At 41.1% G+C, this 25045-nt stretch overlaps 1 protein-coding gene across 2 annotated transcripts in view; it reads left to right on the forward strand.

Moving 5' to 3' along the window:
- SORCS3 (sortilin related VPS10 domain containing receptor 3) overlaps positions 1-25045 on the forward strand; it is a 615258-nt gene that overhangs the window by 297988 nt on the left and 292225 nt on the right. For both annotated transcript variants that reach the window (XM_021072812.1, XM_021072813.1), the window contains one exon: positions 21351-21509. In XM_021072812.1, coding sequence (XP_020928471.1) covers positions 21351-21509 — 159 coding nt within the window. The remainder of the gene's footprint in view (positions 1-21350; positions 21510-25045) is intronic.

A 25045-nucleotide genomic window follows, 5' to 3' on the forward strand; every position in this document is an offset into this window, starting at 1 on the left:
GGGGTGGAAATGGTCTATAGAGATTTCCAGGTGATTCTAAGAGACACTATAGTTGACATCCACAAATTTATCTGTGAATTCTGTTCTCTCAGAGTGGTCTCATAACTAAAAGCCTAGTCTTAAATATAAATGATTTCAGCAAAGCGATAGTCTAATAGGAGAATCTTAAGTTGAATGTGTTTTGGAAGAAAGCCTCCTTTTTAACCTTCCTGTTACAGAGGCCCTTTAGGCATCTACAGTATGAACTAGCAATATTTACATTTTTCTGGTTATCTTTAGTATTTACAGATAATTTCTCTCTTGATCTTCACCAATGCTACTTACTGTATTTATCTTCCGCCCTATGTATTCACTATGGCAGTCTCTCACCCAACAGGCCCTTCAGCTCACAATACTTCAGACTGAATGTTTCCTTCAAGATTGTAAGTTTTTTGGGGGCAGAAACCATCTTGCTCAATCCCATCTCAGAGGCACCTTTCACACTTCCTTGCATGGTGTGAGCCTCCAATAAACTGATCATTCAGCTTTACCTATCTGCCTGTGTGTCAGTAGAAGGTCAGAATGGCCAAATCAAAGCAGACACAGTACACAGATTGATGATTATCTTGACTCTTGGGCCAAGCTGGCTTTTTTTTTTTTTTTTTTTTTTGAGGGCTGCGAGTGTAGTATATGTAAGTTCCCAGGTTAGGGGTCGAATTGGAGCTACAGCTGCTGGCCTGCCATGCCACAACCACAGCAAAGCCAGATCTGAGCTGCACCTGAGACCTATACCACAGCTCACAGCAATGCTGGATTGTTAACCCACTGAGTGAGGCCAGGGATCGAACCTGCATTCTCATGGATACTATTTGGGTTCCTTTCTGCTGAGCCACAATAGGAACTCCAAAGCTGGCTTTTGATATGAAGCCTTATATGGTGAAGCCACATCCCAGAATATTTTTAGAATTCAGCCATTCTTCATTCTGGCTAATCTTGACAAAGGAAAGGAAGTTCACTACTGTCCATTTTTGAGGGCCTAGCAAATTTTGCTAAATATAGACATTATCTCATTTAACCCTCACCTAAGCCAAGGAACCAACCAATAGATATTATTATCCCCTCTTACACCAGATTCAGGGAGCTGAGCTGGTGAGCCCCACAGTGAGATCTGAATCCAGTTCTGCCTGATCCATGTCTAGTGTCCTACTACCCCAGAGGTTCTCAAGTGTGGTTTCTAAACCACAGCAACAGAATCACTGGAGAATCTGTTATAAATGCAATTTCTCAGGCCCACCCAGAATTCCTGAGTCAGACACTGTGGGTGGGGCCCAGCACCCTGTGGTTAACACAAACCCTCCAGGTGAATCTGATGAACACTGAGACACTGAGCAATACACCAGCTGTTCTCATTGTCCCCTAAGTCCTTGCTGGTCAAGGTGTGGACTGCAGCCCCAGAAGCATTGGCTTAGTTTAGGATCCTGTTAGAAGTGCAGCATCCCACACCCTTCACCACACGTATTGGGCCAGGATCTGTAGTTTCATAAGATCTTTAGTGATCACATTCAAGTTTGAAATGCAGTTCTCTGAATTACACTTTTTTTCTCCCTTGAATCTTAATTGGCCCCTCCTAGTCTAAATGTCCAGGATCCTTGGGGTCTGCATTAAACCACAGGAGGGAACAAATGCCGAAGGTCCTTTCATTTTCCACTTTGGGACTAAGTCTAGAGCTGTTGCTTAGTCTTTTCTGATCAGATTCAAGTTTCTGCCCCCACCTGCCTGCCTCACTAGCCTAAATGCATACACACACTGACACCAAATATTTCTATTTCTCTCCCTTGGATATCACCCTAAGCTAGGCACAGCAGCCAGGGAGCAGCTAGAGAGGTGTTAACACACTGTAAACTAGAAGGGATGGCAACTCTTGTTTATTAATGAGGAGAGAGAATGGCTAATTCCTTCTCGTTTCTATTCTAGATACTAGATGGAGAATCTGAAGGTAGCAGCTCATTGCTCCACAGTTGATACTAATTTATTTCCAACTCTGAATAGGTGGTGTTTAGAAAGCCTAAAATATAGGCTCTTTAGGAGCAAAAATAATACTGTGTAGGAGCTTAGCGTGACGTTAGAGCTAAGTTACAAAAGGGATATTTGGGGACCCCACCTCTGACTGAGTAGAGGGGGTTAAAGGCTACTCAGAGAAGGATATTATCAAATGCTGTCCTGATTCCCTTCCTGTGATTGGCCCTGTCTCTAGGGCCCCCATCCTTCTCTCCTGCAGCCCTTGCTTTTATACGGAGTCCAGGGAAACAGACCTGTGTGGAAGGCTGCTTCTGCATTTCACATTCCATTTTACTTGTATGAGTTCTTCAAACTTGCCATGGCCACCTCCTTGATGGAGGGCTCTCAGGCACTAGCAGCTTATGTCTGTTCTGTGAGGAACTGGAGAAAAAAAATGCTTTTTTTTTCTTTCTGAAGACACTCTAAAGGGGAGGTGCTGACTCGTGTGTGTACACTGGAATAATCATGGGGCTTCTCATAAGGCAGATCCAGAGCTCCGCTCCCTGAGTCAGAAATCCCAACTCTGGACCTTTGCAGGAGGATCTAGGAAGAAGAAGGGTTTAAGAGGCACTTTGGGGGATTCATATACACTTTTCCAAGGTGCCACTACTGGCTACCAATCATGTCATTGCTAACTGTGGGATTTTGAGATCACCGAATCGCTCTCATGCCTTCAACTATGTATTGAGATAGTTGTGATGGAGGATCTTGCTCTCTACTAGCTTTCTCAGAATTAGTTAACTATTATTTCACTCAGGCATATTTATTTACATCTAGAGGGTACCAGATACTGTGCTAGATGCTGGAGGTAAGAAAGATAAGTCAGACAGAGTCACTGTTTTCAGAGATGCCACGTCTGCTGAGGACACAAACAGAGAAATAGATGGCAATAAGCATATTAGTTGGTATAATAGCAATAAGACATAAAACCCAAGAAGGTCTAGATTTGGGAAGAGAGGCATGGAGTAAATTCCCAATGTGTTCTGACCGCTGATTATGTTGGGTTCTATAGAGCTATCTACAGCAAGAGCGATAGGGAATTCTTTGTCATATGGGAAGGGCAAGACTGTCCTAAAATGTCCAGTCTGATGGAGAAGGCAGATCCAAATATTTAACTAATTGATTTCCCTCTGATTGTAATGGGTTTTGGTCTCAAAAAAGGAAAAAAAAAACTGTTAAAATTCACGCTGCCAAGAGGGAATCTTAAAAGGGACTCTGGGGATTTGTGTCATTTCCAGGAAATATGGTGGTCCTATTATTAAAAGCTTAGAAGAGATGTGGTTCACTCCATTGCCTGGAGGTTTGAAGGCTATCTGTCCCATTTTTCATTATCCAATAATAAATATCATAGTGAAAGTCACCTTTAACACTTAAATATTGCTAGGATTTTATGGCACTGAATTGAATGGACTGCCATGGTATAAAAAAACGTATGGGTGAGGTACTTTTATAACACATGCTTCATAAAGCTGTATAAAGCAAGCACCTGTACACCATCCTTTAAAATGAGAGTGTTGAAGCATGGTGCTTAGGCATGAAGGGGCCTCTGCTTTTTAATTAAACCTGTTGGTAATGTTAATTTTTCAGAAATAGGAAGAGGAGGCTTGAGACAGTTAGAATGGGATTTGTTCCTGGGAGGGGCCATCCACTTGGAACTGCCGCTTATATCAGCAGGACATGTGGATTCTTTATGGGCTGCAGCCTGAGTTGAAATTGGGCAACATGGAGAGAAAGCAGACCAGTGACCAGACTCACTAGCCAGTAGTGGGCTGTAGGATTCATATAGCTGTCCAGGCTTTCCTTATGGTTGTGGTCTGTGGGACCTATTTTAATCAATTATATTATTATTATTTACATTTAGCAGAGAGGTTTATTAGGAGACTGGTCACTTTATAAGTCAGGTGGGAATCAGTTTTGTGCTTACTGGTATCTTCAGCTTAGTATTGTCATCCTAGTTTTTCTTGGCAGGCATGAGGGAGGCTGGAGCCAACCAGAGCTGGCCACAGCTCTTTTATTTTTATTGAGGTGAAATTCACATAACATAAAATTAACCATTTTAAATGAACGATTTGTAGACATTTAATGCATTCACCATATTGTATGACTACCACCTCTAGCTAGTTCCAAAATGTTTCATCACCCCAAAAGAAACCCTGTAACCATTAAATAGTCGCTTCCTCTCTACCCAGTCCTTGGAAACCACCAGCTTGTGTTCTGTCTCTGGACTTGCTTGTCCTGGGTATTTTACATAAATGCAGTCATATGCTATGTGACCTTTTGCGACTCGCTTCTTTTGCTTAACATAATATCTTTCAGATTCATCCATATGGGGGCACATTATCAGTACTTTATTACTTTTTATGGCTGAGTAATGGTCCACGTATATGTACCCAGATTTGCTTATCCATTCAGCCATTCAACTGGTTGAAGAAAGTTTGGACTGTTTCCACATGTTTTGGCTACATTTTTGCATAGAGCTGCTTGGATATGAATGTACACACATTTGTTTGTTTATGATTTATTTGGGTGTATACCTGGGAGAGGAATTCAGGTATATCATTTGCACAAAATATTCCTTGCCTCCACTCTGCCCCTGGGGTTCTCCCCCTGGGAGGACTCTACACCTCCCTTCAGTGAGACCAGGCTTAGCCAAGTTTGGCCAGTACGTGCACTGAGTGGGGAAATGACCAGGGCCCCTTGTGATCAAGGCCTTAGGAGCCACTTGGAGGCTCGGCCATGACCCCTTTCCCTCATCCACGGATCCTGCAGGGGCAGTGGCTGCCCCTTCCCGCTGAGTGCATGAGAACAGGCCACACAGATCAGAGCAGTTGGACTTTTGAGCTCCTCTAAAAGACACTAATTTAGACTAGATGGGGGGGGGGGGGATGGAAAGATGGAAAAACTCCCCCTGCCATGAAAGCGCTCAAAGCTTTACTATAATCTAAGCAGGTCATTGTAAACTCTAAAAAGCACTGCAGAGGGAAGAGGGAGGAATCCACAGTGCTTTCTTAGAGGACTTTGGGTTTGGCCTTAAAAGATAGAGAGGGTTTATGTGTCTAGAGTATAAGCAGAGCTTTCCAGGAGGAGGAATGTGATCTACATTGGCTAGGAGGTGGGAAAGTAAGATGTTTGGGAAAGAATGAAATGGATGATTCTTCAAGAGGATAGGCACCTGGGGACACGAGATTGGAAAGTTCTGTCAGAACCAGTGAGTGAAGGAGTGTGACCTCCAGACTAATGAACTGGTTCTCTGTAATCAGACCTTGTATGTCTCAAGCGTGCACAGTAGTGGATGACTGTTCCACTTCTCCTTTTTGGGCTGTGGGAACTGGACTCCTTCTACAACAGTGGACATCAATCTTTACATCTCTGTTTTTGCTTCATACATCTCAGCTGTGCCACCTGCGTGACCCTCCCCCCCACCCCTCTAACAGATTTTGTGTTTGTTGCCATCTTAATTGAGAATAACCATTCTCAACCCTGTGGAGAGCAGAAGGGAAAGAAAAGTCCTGACATTTGAGTTTGCCAATATGCGTCAGGAGTTTCCAAACATTATTTCTCTTTCTCGTCTTCTCTTCTAGTGGTCGTGGAGGCGGGTGCTATTCCTTTTTTAAAAGAATTTACAGTTGAGAAAAACCAAAGCTTTGAAGGCAAGGAGCTAATAAATGGAAATGGGGTTTGAATCTTGTCTTTCTCATTCCATGTCTCCCATGCCCTCTTAGAATCTGACACATAAGCGTGCATGTGGGCAAATGGTTGACCATGTGACCAAATGACTAAATGAAAGAGTGAGGGCTGCTTGATTCCAAAGCTAAACATGCTGAGCTTTTGTCAGGGCTCTTCACCATCACAAACTCAAAAATAAACACCCTGGAGCTGGGGTGAGGGTGCTCAGAGAGTAGGATACATAGCTCTGGTTGAAGCGAGCAGAGCTGACTTCCTGGGGTTCCTGGATAGAGTTGGCTTGGTCAGGAGAAAGTTCCCATTTCTCTCTTGTCCCCGCTTCTCTTGGCATATTTGGGGTGCATGGAAGTCCATTGGCCAGGCCTTTTCAAGTGCATTGTCAAGGGCATTTTCAGGCTCTTTGCTGTGTTGAGTTGAGAGCCCTTTGAAAACCCCAGCTAGAAAAGGGGGTGGGGTTAAGAAAGCAAGGTGAAATGTAATTTCCTCTTCAGTATAGACTGTCACTTAATCTAATATTATAGAAAATGATTAGATCTTAAAAACCTATAAATTACATTTGACAACTCTCTGGTATGCCTCTGCCCTCCCCCTTGGCAATTATACACCACCACAGTGGGCTGTGGCTGAGAGGCGCTCTCTCAATGTAGTTTGTTTATTGGCTCTTAATGAGAAGCGATTAATCTAAATCACCATAGGGGTGGATCCTTTGCGAGCTTTGGAATCGGAAGTGGCAGTTGGACCTTTTGACAAATGTACTTCTCCATCCTTAACAACAACACAAAGTTTGTGAGAGTATAGGTGGTGTTTTATTCCTTTGAGCAATAAGGAGAGAAAACACACGTGCATGGCAGCAGTCACTGGGGCAAAATAGAAAACTGCCACCTTTGGGCACCTCCATCTGTGGTCCCTTTAGTTTTTTCTCTCCTGCTCCTTCCCACCCTCCCCAAGCACCCTCCCCCCACGCCCCCCGCTGCAAATGAGGCAGCTGGAGCTCCTCATTACACTGGTACCTGGAAAGCCCTCTTCTCTGTTTATTACTGTTATTGTGGCTTTCTCTTCCCTGCCTGTCTGGGGCCACCTAGCGTAGCATGATGGATCATTACAGACAGTACCTGCCTGGCAAAATTGTCACCTCTCTGTCCCCTCCCCTCCTGCTGCACATCGTGAAAGATGGGAAGCGATACCAAACACCCTAAAAACCCAAAAGGGAAAAAGCATGCACACATTCTTTTGTTTGGGGATAATGGGGTCCAACTTGCAGCAGAAAGGATAGAAACCAAAAGGGGAGGATGGTGACAAAGACTGGAGGGGGCAGCCTCCTAGTCTCTCCTGCTCAGCCTTTGATTCCTTTCTGCCCCCTTGTTTTGCTCTCTCTCTGTTGTTCCCTTGCTGTGTCCTCTCACTCTCCTTCACTCTGTCACCAGTCCAGAGCACAGCAAGGATGGAGCACTCAACTTGGGAAGTCAAGCTCAGAGTTTCAGTCCCACTGTCACACATGGTGACCAGGTCAGACCAGCTGCAAGTCTCTCAGCTCAGGCTGGGTATTTCCTTGCCTCTAGAATGGGGTGGTTAGAAAGAATAAATGGCCTCCTGGAAACATCCTGAAATCTGTGACTATGTTAGGCTACCTGACAAGGGGGATGTCACGTTCTAGGTGGAATTAAGGTGGTTCATTTACTGATATTAAAATATTTCACTTGAGGAATTCCCATCATGGCACAGTGGAAACTAATCCAACTAGGATCCATGAGGATGCAGGTTCGATCCCTGGCCTTGCTCAGTGGGTCACCAATCTGGCATTGCCATGAGCTGAGGTGTAGGTTGCAGACATGGCTAGGATCACTTATTGCTGTGGCTATGGCATAGGCTGGCAGCTGTAGCTCCAATGTGACCCCTAGCCTGGGAACTTCCACATGCCAGGGTGCGGCCCTAAAAACAAAAACAAAAACAAAAAAAAAAAAGAAAGAAAAATATTTCACTTGTTATTGTGGCCTTCTTTCCCCTGCCTGTGAGAGAACTGCTCAGCACAGGATGGTGATCATTACAGAGAATATCTGCCTGACAAAATTTCCAGGGGAGTCCTCTGGATTCTTTGGGTGGGTCACGAGGGTCATTGTAATCACGAGGGTCCTTAAGAATGGTGCGGACGAAGAATGTCTCTTGCCATGCCAGTGAACAAAGGATGTTGCTGCCATTAAGCCATCAGCCACTGTGCACTCTGAGGGGGTTCAGGATGGAGAAAAACAGGATACTGGCCCTAGATAGTTGAGATGCATGTCAAAGGGATAATTTCAATGAGCCCAGACTCTTACATCTTCTCATACATAGAAAAGCAATAAGTCCAGGAGTTTCCATTGTGGCTCAGTGGGTTAAGAATCTGACTAGTATACATGAAGTTGCAGATTTGATTCCTGGTCTCACTTAGGGGGTTAAGGATCTGGCATTGCTGCAACCTAAAGCATAGGTCGTAGATGGGGCTTGGATCCAATGTTGCTGTGGCTGTGCCATAGGCCTCAGCTGTAGCTCCAATTTGACCCCTAGGCCAGGAACTCCTGTATGTTGCAGGTGTGGCCCTAAAAAGAAAAAAAAAAAAAAAGAAAAGCAATAAGTCCATTAGCTTGAGGTGTTTATTTATTTATTTTTTTTCACTTAACAATCATCTTTGGATAGTCTGACTACCTGGCTTTTGTTGCAAAATTCCTCTGTATATTGAGTCCTCCCTTACCTTCTCAGAGCCATCTGAGAGCCTGTCTTCTGGGCTTAAGTCCTCAGCAAGTACGCGGAATACAACATCATTCTCAACTTTTAGGTCGTGTTTTTGTTTGTTTATTTGTTTTGTTTAGGTTTTTTTTTTTTTTTAAGTTGACAGTTTGTAAGAGAGAAGTAGCGTCAGAATGATGTGATCTGAGAAAGGCTGAACTGGCCATTGTTGACTTTAAAGATGGAAGGGGGAGGGGCTTGAGTTAAGGAGGTGGGGAATCACCAGAAGCTGGAAAAGGCAAGAAAACAGATTCTCACCTAAAGCCTTCAGAAAGAAACACGGCCCTGCTGACACCTTGATTTCAGCCCAGGGAGACCCATTTGGGGCATCTGACATCCAGAACTGTAAGGTAATAAAACGATGTTGTTTGACGCTATTAAGCTTGTGGTAATTTTTTTTTCCAGCCACAGGAAACTAATACAGCGGGTAATAATGCCTGCCCTGCCTTCCTCAGGGAGCCATATGAGAATGGAGGGGGAAATAGATGTGGAAGGACTTGGCAAAACATAAAATGCAATGCTGCTCAAAGGTGTTGACAGTCACTCCACCTGCAGGGAAGGGATACAGAGCAGGTGTCTTGAGCTGGGAGTGGAAAGCACAGGTCAAGGGTCTGCCTGACTCTTTGCAGAGTCTCGTTCCTTTTTATTTTTATTCTTTCTAGAATCTAAATGTTTCTGGCCTGGGAGAATAAGCTCAATACTGCCTTTTCCATTCCCCGGGGTTGGTTCCTGAACTGATAAAGGACTGTGAGGTACCACTGGTTGGGACAGCCTGGCTTTCAGGTGGTCCATTGGCCCAAAGAGCTGGTCCCTAAAAACTGCCTTGCTCCCAGTTGATCACATCCAGCATTTAGTTGTATGGGAAACCTTCCCTGCCCCTGAGAAGTGTGGCCAGTGATGGCGAAGAGGAGTTGAGTTCTAACTAACTCCTGTTCGCATGATCATCATTATCAACATTCTTATTGGGCCCAGCAGGGATCCCAGAACTCAGTGACCTGGTCCCCATGTTAATGAAGCTCTCAGCTGCGTAGTCTCTTCCAACTAGACCTGGACATAGGATATTTCCAAGCATATTTATTCCAGTTGTTTTCCCCCAGATAACTTAACATGTGTTTTGCTTCTTTTAACTAGAATAATTGTTCCCCAATTGCCAGTCCTAAGAGGGTTACATCTCTGAAAACTGCCTGGGTTGAAGGCTTCTCATATGAAGCATTCAAGGTCCAATGGGAAAAATAAGATTAGCAGGTGAACTTATGAAAGCCTGTGTCCCCTTTTTATAATGTTCACGAAATGAAATACTAAAGATAGCACACTAAATAGATACTGTATCAGTGACAATCTGCAATTCTTAAATTAGTCATAATGGGTACTGTGCAATTAATTTCCGTTTGCCATTCCTCGTGCTCTCGAATCTTTTCAGGATCTCCCTCCCCGCAGCTTCAAGATGCTTATAAATTAGGTTTGTTTTGTGCTAGATAATACTCATGCTGGTGAGCATTTTTCTTTATCTCTCCATATAGTCATTGCCTTTCTGATTTTAGGATTTCGAGTAATGTCTCTGAACTCTGGAGTTCCAGTGTGGTCCCAGATGTACACAGGAGCAAGTTGCATACTTGAAACAGCAAATAATGTGGCTGATCTTGATTCAACTAATTTGATACTTGTCAAAGCCTATCCTAATACTCCTGGTTATTACCAGTGCCTATGACAATGTTGCACCAAATCCTATCCCTTCATCTCATCTAACCCAAATCTCAACACCCTCCATCCGATCTCATGAGTACATGTCTGGGTTTGCATTTTTCCCTAATGCTCCTAAGGTGGAGAAAGACGAAACAAACCAAAGACCCTCAAATCAAACCACAACAAAAACATTAAAAATAATTCAACAAAAGTGAGGAAAATGACTTCCAACTCAATCCTGTAGACTTTAGTTTATTTTAAAATTATGAAACTTGTTTTTCCTCTCTACAGGGTTAGACTTGCCTTTTTTTTTTTTTTTTTTTTTTTTACAAAATATTGGAATTAAACGTCTTGCAAAAAATAACATGACCATCAGTTTATTAACTTGTCTGTAGTAGACTTTGGCAAAAGAGGAGCTAGAGTGACAGAGAGACTATTGCCCTAAGTGATACTTACTGTGGGGGAGCTGGTAATGCTGGGCTGCCAGTGGGCAGTGAAGTTCACATGAAGTTTGCTGAACCCTCTGATTGTGACGGAGCCAGTTTCTCTGGCCAAGGCTCTTGTAGGCCACAGTCTAATGTAGTGAATATTTGGTCCAGCAAACTTAGACACCCTTGAGTGACCTTCTCTCAGCCACATATCAGATATTTACAGCATATATGCTTCACTGAGCTCAGCAAAGACCAGGCCGTGTGACATCAGTGACACTCTCTGCCTTTAAAGAACTTAATGTCTAGGATGAATGTGATGAATACAAGTGAAACCAAATGTAGCTCGTATTTGAAAAGTCATAAATGTGATTACAACTTTTCAAATATTTTGAACATAAAGCCATAGTTCAGTGTGATGATAAATTTGCCAATGACATTTGTGGAAGGTGGAGATCCTTCTGCTGGAGGTTTCAAGGGGCTTCTGAGAGGGAGGGGATTAACATGGACCTGGAAGGAGGGCGTGGACAAGGGCTGGTGCTGGGCTTTCTAGGAGGTGGCGGGGTGGAGCATTAGCGAAGACAGGAATGGTTGGGGAGTAGGTAAGTGTCTTGAAAGAGAAAAAAATAAACTTTTAGGGAATGCTGGCTAGAGTGCATGGTTGAGTAGTAGAGACCCAGCCTGAGAACAACAGGGGGACCCAGTTATGAAGTGTCTGAAGTGCCAGAATTGGTTTTCATGACCTGTTGAGGCTACCAGGGTCTCTTGCGGAGAGAAATGCCATGATCATGGGCAGAGCTGGGCTGGGGGAAAACTGTCATGCCCTGCGAGGTGGACCGGGTAGTTGAGAGCAAGGGTGGGGATGAGCCTCAGAGATTCTTGCTTCTGAGGGAGGTCAGGACCACCACACCCTGAGCTGGGGCTGTCTTGTTATCTGCATGAGGTCCCCTCACCCCTGCCCGTGCAACCTTCACCCATGGCTGCCCTGTACTCAAAGTGATGCTCACAGAGTGGACAGATATTTTCCAGCTTCTCAGTTTTTCTAAGGACAGGTAATCGGTGGTGGGCCCTGCTGGAATTCTTTTTTTTTTTTCTCTTTTCTTTTCTTTTTAGGGCTGTGCCTATTGCATATGAAAGTTCCTGGGCTAGGGGTCAGATTGGAGCTGCACCTGCCAGCCTATGTCATAGCCACAGCCACACTGGATCTCAGCTGCATCTGCATACTCTAGCTTAGAGCAATGCCAGATCCTTAACCCACTGAGCAAGGCCAAGGATTGAACCTGCATCCTCATAGATACTATGTTGGGTTCTTAATCCACTGAGCTACAACAGGAAACTTCCTGCTGGGACTTTTGAAAGGGCTAATGGGAAAGAAAGCCTCTGTGTATGTGTGTGTATGTGTGGAGAGAGCGAGAGTGAGAGAGAGATTTCATTATAAAAGTAATGTCAGCTCATTGCAGAATATTAGGGAAAAAATAGAAAAGTATAAAGAAAAAAAAGAACATGACTCATGATCTTGCTGCACACTAATCACTACTGTTAACGTGCAGTGAATTTTTCCTTCAAGTTGCTTATTTGTACATAAATATGAACATGAGATAGAAACAATTTTTAACAAATTTGAGGTTATGCTTCATGTGTTTTCAGTCTGATTTTTATGTAGTGTTTCCACATATGATTATTTTTCATGTATCATAAAACAATTTCATTCATACTTAATAGCTGCATAATATTCCACTGAATGGATTTAGTCTACTTTATTTAATTATCTATCATATATTTGGGTTGTTTCCAGTGTTTTATTGTTATAAATAGCACTGAGATGAACACACAGGTGCATAAGCCTTTTATTGGGTCCCTGATGGTTTCCTTGGACAGATTCCTAGAAGAGAAATTATAGGGTCAAAAGTATGAATATTTATGGATCTTGTTCATATTGCTGCATTGCTTTTCAGAACAGTCATGCCAGTTTATACTTGCAACAGCACTGACAGCCTGCCTACTTCATTCTCCTGCCTTTGCCATTGTCACCAAATCCCACCCCATCACTAGAGTCAGCGGTCACTTCTCCAGGACTCATCTTGCTGAACTGTCAGCTGCTTTTGACACAACTGAACACTCTCTGTCCTGGTACTTTCTTTCCTTGGTTTCAAGGTTTTTCCTTCTCTTTCTCACACTTCATTTCTGATCTCTCATCTCTTTGACCCTTAAACAGTGTGCTAGAGCTCTGCTCTCTAACTCTTTTCTATCTATATTTGCTGTCTCTGTGATCTCCAGATTCATATCTTTAAATGCTATTCAAACACTGATGTCTCTTAAGTTTGTATCTGCAGGCCAGCCCATTCTTCTGAAAGTAAGCCTTGTATATTCACTGTCTGTTTCTCAGCCCCTTTGGGTGTCTACTCTGCATCTGAAACCTAGCCTTTCCAAAATCATATTACTTATTTCCAAAGCCTCTGATCTGCCCTTCTCGTAAGCTTTACTCTCCCATAAACTCCAGTTCTGTTTTCCCAGTTGTTCAGACCAAAAACCTACCTGACCACTTCAATTATTTCAGATTTTTGATCATGACAAGACTGAGAGGAACCTGTAGGTATAAACATTTAATGGGATGCCCCACTTTCTCTTACTCCCCAGAGCTCATCTGTGTGCAGAACCTTTGGCTTTTCCTTTATACCCACAGGTGGACAACATCTCAGTCACTTGCATCCATGTTAGCGCAGATCATCAGCCTCTCCCATCTGGATAATTTCAGGGCCTGCTACTGGCCTCTCTCATTCTCCCCCTGCCATTCCCCACCTCCCATGGTACTCTGTTCAACCAGAGTAGCAGCCAGGTGAAAGGATCAAAAAGTACAAGCCACAGCCTTGCTCAAAGCCCACCAATTCTTCCCGTGGCATGTGGATAAAGCCAGAGTACTCCTGCCACTGGTGCTCCCACATGCAGCACTCTGCCTCCTTCACTCTGTTCTAACTCCCTGAATTCCCAGTCCTTTGTCAAATGTCACTTTCTCAGTGTGGCCCTTCCTGACCCTCCCCTTCAGCAGTTCTTATCTCCTGTTCTGATCTATTTTACTCTACCTGGCTTACCTATTTACTTGTTTATTGTCTGTTCTTCCCTCACTACGATGCAAGCTCCCTGACGGCAGGGGTTTTATTGGTTCTTATTGCTCTTATCCTAGTCCTTATAGTAGGGCTGGGCTAAAACAAAGACTCGGTAAATAACGGGGCTGAGTGGTATTTATGGTGATTGGCTCTCAAATTTCCTAAACACATTGTTTTATCTCATCTCATATTCTAATATTATATGGTTATATCTGTTTTTTAAGTGGTGAAATATGCATAACATACAGTTTACCGTCTTAATCATTTATAGTATTAAGTATGGGCTTCACATTTTTGTGTAGCCAGTCTCCAGAACTCTTTCCATCTGGTAAATCTATGCTCCTTAAACAACTCTTCATTCTCTGTTTCCCCCCACCCCTGGCAACCCTTCCTCTTCTTTCTGATTCTAGGAATTTGACTGTTCTTGGTACCACATATAAGTGGAAATCATATAGTGTTTGTCTTTTTTGACTGGATCATTTCACTTAACATAATTTCCTTGCATTTAATCCATGTTGTAGCATGTGTCAAGATTTCCTTCTTTTATAAGACTAAATAATATTCCATTGTAATGTATATACCACATTTAGTTTATCTATTTTTCCATCAATGGACACTTGGGTTGTTTCCACCTTTTGGCTATTGGGGATAATGCTATTATGAACATGGATGTACAAATATCTCTTCAAGAACCTGCTTTCAATTCTTTGGGGTATAGATACAGATGTGAAAATGCTGATATGTAATTCTATATTTTATTTTTTTTTGGAGGAACTTCTATACTGTTTCCCATAAGAGCTGCACCAAAAATGCAACGGTCCCACCAATAATGCAAAAGAGATACAATTTCTCTAAATCATCACTAAATATATACTATATAATTTTTGGAAAAAATGTATATTTAAGTCCTTTGCCCATTTTTTAAATTAAGTTTTTTGTTTGTTTTTGTTGTTGTTTTTGTGCTTTTTAAATTTTTTTTTCATGATTGGCCTCAATGACTATTGCTTTCCTGGTGATGCTTGAGTTAAATTCTGAAGGACAAGGAGAAATATGCTTAATATAATGAGTTAGGGTGGAAAGGTGAGAGTCTAATCTTGGTAAAGAGAATAACATGTACAATGGAAATAAGTGAAAGAGACATGCATATAAACATAGATATGCATTGACGTTTTATCTAAAAATGTATATGTAGTTATATGTATTTCTCATAATAGGATATATATGTATATGTGAGTGTGTATATATATATATATATATATAATATATATATATGTATGTATATGAACACACACACACACTCAAATATTGTAACAAGATTACTCTAATAGCACCACTATTGACATTTTGGGCTAGGTAATTATTTGTTGTCTCATGCTGTCCTGTGTTCCATACTTGTTTAGTGGTATTTATTCCTGGTCTCTCCCCACTAGCTGACAGTTACTCTCTTCCTTGTCCCCAGTTGTGACAATTAAAATGTCTCCAGGGTGGGAAGAATGGATGAAATTGGTGAAGAAGATCAGAGGTCTACAGTTCCAGCTTTAAAATAAATAAGTCATGGGGGATGTAATGTTTACGTAGTGTATGTAATCAATAACATTGTAACAACTTTGTATGGTAACAGGATGGTATTTGGTCTTATTGTGGCGATCATTTCAAATTGTATAAAAATATGAATCACCATGTTATGTGCCCAAAACCAATATAATATTATATATTAATTATAGCTCAATGGAAAAAAAATTGTTTCCATACACTGCTAAATCTTCCCTGGGGCCAACCCTTTTCCAGCCAGCTGTAACCTCTGCTATACGGTGAGTTGTTAGGTAGAGATATAAATGAATAGATAGATAGATAGATAGAAAGATAAACAGAAAGATAGATGGATGGGGGGGTAAATAATGGTGTATTGTAATATCGTGTTTAAGAGCCTCATCTCTAACAGGCTTTATTTGTGTATAAGTCAATATCCGGCAACATATTGATTATGTCAGTAGGTTTAGGTTTTAGCCTAATATGCTTTGTGAGCTCGTATTGATATTATTGCTATTTCTTAACTGAGCACCAACTGTGCTAAGGGTCTCCCATTAGGACTCAATTATAGAGTAAATTATAGTATTTCTCCTTTTCTATTCAGAGGAAGTCTACTTCAATTCAGAGACTGTTTTCAAAGCATTGAACTACAATTTGTTTTGTTTGCATTTCTGGATCTCTGGCAGAGTGAGAGGCTGAGAAACCTATAGGTTTCACCCCATTTTATAGATTGCACACAGGAGAAAGAGAGAGCATGGCGATTGAATAAAGTAACATGATCATTAATTTTACAATTTGGGTATTACAGGACTTGCCCAGCAGCAGGAAAGTGGGCATTCTGGTAAAATTTCTGGGTAGGATTTGACATCCCCAATATTAATTTTGACTGGTTTAGACACAAATAAACTTAGAGTCTTTTGAAAACCTAAATTGCTGGAAGCAGAGCCCCTGCCTGATTCCTAACTTCTACCTGTGTCCTTTGTAATTTGCAACCCTCCATTAAAATTAGGAACACAATTACTCAGTGTTTCTATGGACTTCCTGCAAAAAGAATTACAAGTTTAAAAAATATCACACCATTTTTATGTCAATAAACTCTACAACTTGTCCATCTCTAATATGTCATAGAGAAAATTCATGTACAGTGAAAGGCCAAGTCCATAGACACAAGTTGTATGAGGTTCTTACCCCTAAGGCAGTAGTGTGTTTAGTTCCTTCAAGGGCTAAAGCCTCCCATTAAAAGAAGTGAGACTGGCCATTCAAAGTGCACTTGTGGTTAGTGGATTAACGATTACCTACTGATTGGTGTTCATTTTGGTGGTGTTGATATTTGGTGGTGTGTTTTTCTTAAAATTTTACTGGGAGTGTAAAATGAATGTAAAATAAGTATAAAATGTAGTTGTGTTCTCCTTTCATTTTTTTAAAAATGGTAATAATAAAATATATAACATGAGATATACCCTTTTATCAAACCCTTCCAGTTATGCAGTGCAGAATTATTAGCTATAAGCACATCTCTAGAACTTGATCATCTTGCATGCCTGAAACTTTACACCCACTGAACTGCGTCTCCTCTTTACCCCCATTACCCATCCCTTTTGTTTTATCTATAAAACTCAGGTATGATGGGGACTAAGAGAGAGGCAAATAATCCCCAAATCTCCAGCCTGCTGGCCTCTATTCAGACTTTAGTTGTGCTCTTATCATGGGTGATTTATAGATAAAGGTTAATGCTTATTTAGCACATATGGCCCTGTGCTAAGCTCCTTAATCATTATCTCACTTAACCCTATCAACATTGAGATACAACATTAGATACAATTATTATCTGCTTTTCTCATAGATGAGAGTACTGATGGAAAAATTGAATAATATTCTCATGTTTACACATAAAGCAGCAGACTGAATATTTAAATTCAAGACACCTGCCCCCAGAGCCTATAGCCTTAATAACTCTGCTCCAGCATATTTGAAAGACCTCTTTCTCTTCTAGCAGATGGGTATACCCACTGCAGATCTTGTGCCAGGGCAAACTGGATAAAGAATCAAAGGAAAATGAAGCAAAAGCAAAATAAAACAAACAAACAAAAATCTCCAGTGGGAACACCTTCTTTTTCATATTATCAAAATCACATAAATGCAGAATCTACAGATGTCTAAACAGGCATTGCCATAGGCTTTATACAAATATACCTGCCATTAAAGATTGAAAGGCAAGGGTTGTAAACTTCTTTGTATCTGTAGGCATCAAACTGTCATAATTATATCAAGAGTCACATGCCTATTTTATAAGTTTAGTCCACAAACACATTTAATGTGAGGATACTTTTAAAATCATAATCTGATTTTAAACATTTTAAGGAAAGGTGTGCACATTCCATTTTCCCACAGTGCTTACCACTCCTTGTTTTGCTTTATCAGCCTTGCTCATTTTATTTACCTGCTTTGCCCTCTTAGTTCCTGGTGTTTGCGATCCCTGCTCCCCACTAACAATCTGGGTGGGCCTGGGATGATTTTTTTTAATATATGTAGTTGTGGAAATAGATTTGTAGCTTCATATACAAAATGATATTTTACTTTGAGACTTGACTTCTGCTAAGACTTTTCTTCCTCCCTCCCTTCCTTCCTTTCTTTTGCTCTAACATTCTATTTCCCCTTTGGATTTCTAGTCAATTAATTCTTCATGTCCTCTTGGCCAAAGGTGTCTATATGTCAGGGGCTTTCTTGAAACTGCTTTTTTATGTAGATTTCTTAGAAATGCTTAAAAAAAGAATGAAGAGCTGCTTCTCTGACTTCCATTTGTCCCTTGGTAAAGATTGCAAAGGGCTGAGGTTTCAAGGTCCAGAAAGAGTTAGTATGCATGTGCGTAGTGGGAGGTGCTGGCATTTGAGTCAATCAGAGGATGTAATAGGCAAGTTGCTGTCCTTCTCTGAGCCTCAGTTTCTCTACCTGTAAAATGAAAGTAATGATGTGTCCTATAATTTTGTTTATGGGGTAAAATTCTCTATAAAGTGCCAAGCGCACATTAGAAATCCAAAACATGTAGGTTTCTACTTCCCTCCTTCTATTCTTCTCAGACACTAGGATTGAATACAGACACTGTCAGTGATATCAAAGTATATAAAAGGATTTCTGATGAGACTGTCAGAGAAAGGTGGCAATAAAAATGTACTTTGCCAAAAAAAGCTCCCTAAAACCCACACACAATGTCAATACCCTTGTATATAAGTGCATTTCTATATATGTGCATGCATATATATGTCACAGCTGTATATGTGTAACTGTGTGTGTGCACATATATATGCAGCATTTGTGTGCAGATTAATATGTGCATGCAAATATGGAGTATGTGTACAGGAAGAAACAGGGCTGCAAGAAGAGAGGACATTGCACTAGATATTTGATGGTAACCTTTATTTGGTATATTGTAACTCATGGTATATAAAATAAAGTTCATTTATGATGTTGGTCTTATCTTCTAATTAAAATCATAGGCATGAAGCTTCTTTATACCTGCATAAAATAAGCAGTTTAATTTCTCTGCACCAGGGGAGAAATGATTTCATTGCCTGTTATGTAGCCCATCAGTACATGGTGGGAAGCAAGAGAGGGTGGGTATGAAAGCCCCCTTATTTCCCAGTATATTTGTTCTTGCAGACTCTACAAGGGGCATGGATGCATCTTCTGAGGTTTTCTTAAGGGCAGCAGGGGGTGCTTTTACCAGTTGTCCCTACCCTTCACTGTGCCAAGGGAGGAGAAAGTTGTTCTGTCTATGAATAACCCATCTAAGAGCTTTTCCCCTAGATTATTCATGCATGAATAAAAAAAAAAAAACTATACTGCATCCATTTCTCAAAAATGTGCTGATAACTAGTAATAACTTATTTCAATGAAGCCAAAGCAAATATTTGAAAAAAAGAAAGTAAGCTTGCCTTGGAAGCTGTAAAGGAATAAAAGAGGAAAAGGACTATAAATCTTAGTAGTTAAAGGCATTGAATTTGTTTTATGTTTACTTTATAATATTAATGTATGCTATGGGTAAATTTTTAAAATCCTTTTATTCAAAAGTTTTATTGTATAAGATATGGACTTTTTTTTTTTTTTTTGGCTTTCCATGGTATTTTGGGCCCTGTGATGCAGACCATGTGTAGCAGTAGCCCTGACAATTGGGGGCATTACAGGCCAAGACAGGAAATCTTATAGGAGGGAACCAACTCATTTGCTCATTCAGCCATTCAGCAAACATTAGGAATTCAAAAAAGTTGAGTTGAGCCAGGTAATAAAGGTCAAAAACTCTGTGCTGCTACTGAAACCAAAAACATACACAGGGAGATACTATGTCATGTTACTTTAAGAATTTTAGGATGTAGGAAGATAAAAAATAAGCCATTGAATGTTTTAAGTTATGAAAATGTCAGAATCAGATTTTATTACTGGATGATTATTTTGGCCACAATATGCAAAGTGGATTGGAGGGGACAGGACTAAAGCTGTGAGATTGGCCTGGGCTGTCTCCCAGGAATCCCGTATAGAGATGGTCACATTCTGGGCTAAGGCAGTCACAAGGGGGCATGGAGAGAATGGATCTGATTTCAGAGTTAATTAGGAGGTAAAATGCACAGAGATTGGAGCCTGATTGTAGGAGTTGAATGGAGAAGTGGAGTTGGGGATGGATCTCAGGCTTCAGGCTTCACGTGGATATTGGTGGAAACACTCACTAAACCAGGGAACACTAGGGGAGGAATAAGCTTGGCCGAAGTTCACAGTGGGGCATGTTGAGCTGGATGTGTGGCTGGACATCCACATAGATGAAGGTACTAGGAATCTGAGTTTTCAAGTCTGAAACTGAGAGGAGACCTCAGACTGACGTTTAATGTATGTGTTGTTCCCAGAAAGGTGGTAATGACAAAAAAAAAAAAAAAAAAAAAAAAAGTAAGAGTGGAAGAGGTTGAACAGTGTGTTGAGTGAAAAGAGGAGAGGGTCAAAACTGAGGGTTGAAAAATGGCCATATAAGGATAATCTGAGAGAACAGAGTATTCAAAAGAGATAGAAAGGGAAACCAGATGAGATGGTATTCCACAAGCCCCTGGAAGAAAATGCTTCCAGAAGGATGGAATTGCCAGTGCTAACAAAGACTGCTAAGAGTTTAACTGTCTTAGTGTCTATTGGATTTAAATGCTGGAAGGTCACTCACGCCTTCAGTGAGACCAGTGCTACTGAGGTCCTACGAGTAGAAGTCAAATTGCACAGACTGGTAGGACTTTTAAATCCCAAGAGGTAGATGGTCATCATCGCTACCAGTTGTCAAGAAAATGCGTTACACCAAGTGTTCAGAGCCAGTTTTAATATTGTCGGAGTCAGTTATTGTTGAGGAAACCAAGGCCTCTAGTAGTTAAGTAACTCTCCAAGGTAACCACATGACAATAGAAGTGTTGAGACCTGAATCTGCTGTCTCAGATACCAAAGACTTTCCACTACACCACTTTGTCCCTTTGGCTTGGGGATGACAAACTTTCTTGAGCAGCAGCATTTGTCCCAAAGACCTTTGGGGATATGTGCTTTGGGAACTATCTAGAGCAAAGGGATCATAAAACGACTTAAATCAATTAAGTCACTAAGACGATTCAGAAAGAACAAAACAAACAGTGGGATTTTTTTCATGACTAAAGAGTGGTAAGGGCAAGGAGTGTTGGAGAGTGATATGGAGAATTGATGGAGGGAAGATGAGGAGAGGGAGGTGAGATTTTCCCAAGGACAGGAGACAGAAGACCATAAGCATAAACTCCCAGTGTTTAAAAGTACGAATGAAAAATCAAGAATAAAAGTATTTAAAGGTGGACATAAAAAAAAAAATGAAGACTCATTTGTATACAGACCTAACCTTGCACAATATTTTGGCTCCATTCAGCAATGAAGGACTCAATCACCAAAAAAAAAAAAAAAAAAATGTATATTATATTTTATTGAGAGGCCAAGGCCAATATTATATTTTACTGAGAGGCCCAGATGCCCCTCTCTGTGCTCTGATACACATGTAGAGAAGACTTTGTATTTAGGCTTTCATTTCTTGTATTTAGTCTCTCCTGCTAACCTGTCTATATTTCCTCCTCTCTTCTTTCTTTAGATCATGCTTCTCAGTGATCCTGAGATGGAAAGTAGCATATTGATCAGCTCAGATGAAGGGGCGACTTATCAGAAATACCGGCTCACTTTCTATATCCAGAGTCTGCTCTTTCACCCCAAGCAAGAGGACTGGGTGCTGGCCTACAGTCTGGATCAAAAGGTGAACAAATACTGCTTTCATTTGCATCTTGTCACCCAGGTACCACCTGGTGAAAAGCACTTGTTTACTCAATCCAAATGTTGGAGCGGATTCAATGACATTGCATCCTTCCAACCAAGTTGATTGTGTCTAAGCAACTGTTTCCTTTTTAACGCTTTAGTTTCAAACATATGCAGGCAGATGTATTTCATTTATGGACAGCGTTATCATTTCATAGGTTTAAGATAGTTTTCTCTATGACTGTACTCATTTGACTTTTAAAATAACCCTCTGCTGTAAGTAGGATATGTGTATTCATAATAATTTTATGGAGACTGTAGAAAACAAAGGTGTAGAAAAGCAAAGGTGCTTGTTCAAACTCATCCAAGTAGCTAAGGAGCCAGGGGTTGGATGCATCTTGTCAGACTCTGAGTCTAGACATATTCCATCATACCATGCTGCCTAGAATTGGAATATACCATTGTTCTCAGTTTAGCAAAAGGAGAGAAACCTCAAACAAGTCACTTTTGTTTTTTTCTAAAAGTACATCTAAGATAGAGTGGCCCAATAAGGCCTTCCCTTTGAGCTTCAGATCTATATGTCCAGCTGTGCACTTGAATTTGTCCCCTGCATGTCTCAGAAGCCTCTTGATTCAACGCATTCCTAAAATGAACTCCTGATCTCCCACCAGCAGAGCTGGTTCTCTTCCAGTATTTTGTGTGCATTTAGTTGCAAAAAGTCAGAAACCTAGGAGGTATCCTTAATACTTCCTATCATCTGTGTTCATGCTATAACCTGAACAATATATTTCCCAAATGTAGATCTTACCATTTGATTTCATGCCTTTGTTTACACTCCTTCAACATTTTCTCGCTGCTAACAGAAAAAAAAATAAGACCTAAGTCCTCAGTGGGGTCCATTAGCACCTACTTGGTCTTGTCCCTCCTTCTCTCTCCTGACCCATTGCTGCTACTTCCTTTTAATAGCATCCTTTCAGTCCCCACCCCTCTGTCCCCCTTGCTCCCTTTTCTGGGCCTGAGATCATCTTCCCTAAAGTAAATCTCATCACTGTCAGATCTCAGATCTAGCACCACTTTTTTCAGAACATCTTCCCCAAACTTCCTGACCATGCCCCTTGATATTTTTTTCTCATGGCACTGTGCACCTTCCTTTCTGAGTACCTGCCACAGTTGAAATTGCCCATTGATTTAATGTGAATTTGGGATTACCTATATTTCTCACTAGATTGCAAGCTCCGGGAAGGCAGTAGTAACCTATGACAGTACCTGGTACTTCATAAAGATCAGTGGATATGCGATAAGCAAATGAGTTAGTGGATGAATGCATAGGTACCACAGTAAGGAGCCCTATTTTATAGTTGATCAATTTAAGAGAAGCAACTTCAGATTATTCTTCTGCTTTATTTCCTGCTTCCTCCAGAACCTTAGTACAATGCTTGATAACCAACTATTATGTAACAGTGTTGTGAAATCAATCATTGAAAGGAAATAGATAATTATGAGCACTGTCCTGCATAGAGAGGTCAACAGGATAACCTTGGTTGAAACACCTTCTTCTCCCTGTTCTCTCTTAAGTCCGGAAACACTTGATCCTAAGTACATATTTGAATATATAATTTTAAGTGTATATGTCTGTGTGTGTGTGTGTGTGTGTGTGTGTGTGTGTGTGAGATGTCAGCACCTTTAAACAATAATTTCAACATAACCTTTATATCTGTCATTAGTGGAGCCTCATGGTGGGAACCAGGCGCTAAATTCAATCCCCTAAGGACACCCACATGACATTTGCAGAGCAAAAGCCATTGCAAATACTTTTCTTCCATGGCATCAAGTGGATATTGTATGAAAGACTTAGCCAAATGTCAGGTAGTCTGTGAGTTTAGATGCTTAATATAGCCAGGAATTTTGAAGATAATGTTGAAAAATAAATAAATCGTTTGGGTGTCGTTGAATGGCTGCATGGTAATTTATTTAGACAAAACAGAACTCCTAAACCATGTTTTTAACTTATGCAGAGACAAACTAGGTTAGTGGCATCAGGCATCTCATGCCAAGAGGTTGATAAACCAAATACAATATGTCTTGTGTGTATACAGAAGAAATATTCTTTTTCTCCAACTCCACAACCCCAAGAACATCCACAGTATTGCTCACAAAACACCCTTGTGGATACTATGCATTTGAGATACTTTCAAACTTGGTGGTTGCTTTTCACCTGGTAAAATAGTAGGAACATGGCAGTAGGTGCTGATGGGTTTTCCTAATCACAGGGCACATTTCCGGGTGTATTATTCCTTAAGTTCTCTTTCTTGTTGGCTTCTTTTGTGTAAAGTGCCTGAATGTTCTTTAGGCCCATAAAGTTTCTAACTGGAGCCCTGCTGCTCTTTTAAATAAATGGTGTGAGGAGGCAGATGATACCCTTGGCAACATTTGTAGAGATGCTATAAAACATCTTGCTCCAGTCATTCAGGTTGTGGCAGAGTTTTTTTCTTTATTTTGGGCTAATTTACTGTTTTAGAGTCAAGAAGGGGGATGCTACAGAACAGCAGATGAAGATGCAGGGGAGGTTGAGATTGATAGACAAATATCTTCTTTCAGACTGCATCTTTCTCTGATGTGCCTGTATTGAGGTGGTGGTTTCTTCTAGAGAAAATGAAAAGTGCTTCTTATTAAGGTAACTGCAGCCTCAAAGGGAGATGTTTGTGGTGAGAAGGGAATCGATGTTTCCCATTATTGTGCCTTTGATGAAATGCACTAGCAATTTCTTTAGAATCGGTAAGGCTATCTCATTATGTTGTATGTATCACAAAAGACCTAATTGAATGATATTTTAAAAGGACAATATCCAGTTGCTCTACTCTCCAAATTGCTCTCCCAAAGCTGCATGAGTCTTTCCAGGAGATCTCACTGGGTAAAGGCACTGCTGGAGAATTAAGAAAACACCTTCTGGATAGAACAAAATTGTATCTAGACATTGAAAGATAATGCTGTGTTCACTGAGATGCTGGATGGCAGGTTGTGAATCAACTGGGAACTGTGGCTCCTCTGTACCGGAGAGGGCCAGATTGTGGGTGAAAATGATCCAAGCCTTCCAGTTTCCAAAGCTGTGAAGAAGTGTAGAGCTAGGGGTAAATGTACCTTGCACTTGACCTTGTTGGAGGATCATGCTTGTCCATTTCAGATTGTCCTGATCTAGCAAAGTCTTGCTGTGTCCTGTTCAGTGTGACTTGGGCCTTTAACCAAGTCCTTCTATCCTGGCTGTCTTGTAAGTCCTGCCAACTCCTGTGCCAGCTCCTCCTCTGCCTTACAGATTCTCCTGCCATCTTGAATTTTAATACTGAATGACTCATACTTAGTAAAGACAAGAGATTCTTTCTTGAGTGGAAGAATCTTGAAGATGTTTTTGGAGTCCCCGTTGTGGCTCAGTGGGTTAAGAACTAGACTAGTGTCCGTGAGGATGTGGGTTTTATCCCTGGTCTCACTCAGTGGGTTAAGGATCTGGCGTTGCTGCAAGCTGTGGCCTAGGTTGCAATGTGC

The sequence above is a fragment of the Sus scrofa genome, chromosome 14 (assembly GCF_000003025.6).
Source record: "Sus scrofa isolate TJ Tabasco breed Duroc chromosome 14, Sscrofa11.1, whole genome shotgun sequence".
NCBI classification, from domain to species: domain Eukaryota; kingdom Metazoa; phylum Chordata; class Mammalia; order Artiodactyla; family Suidae; genus Sus; species Sus scrofa.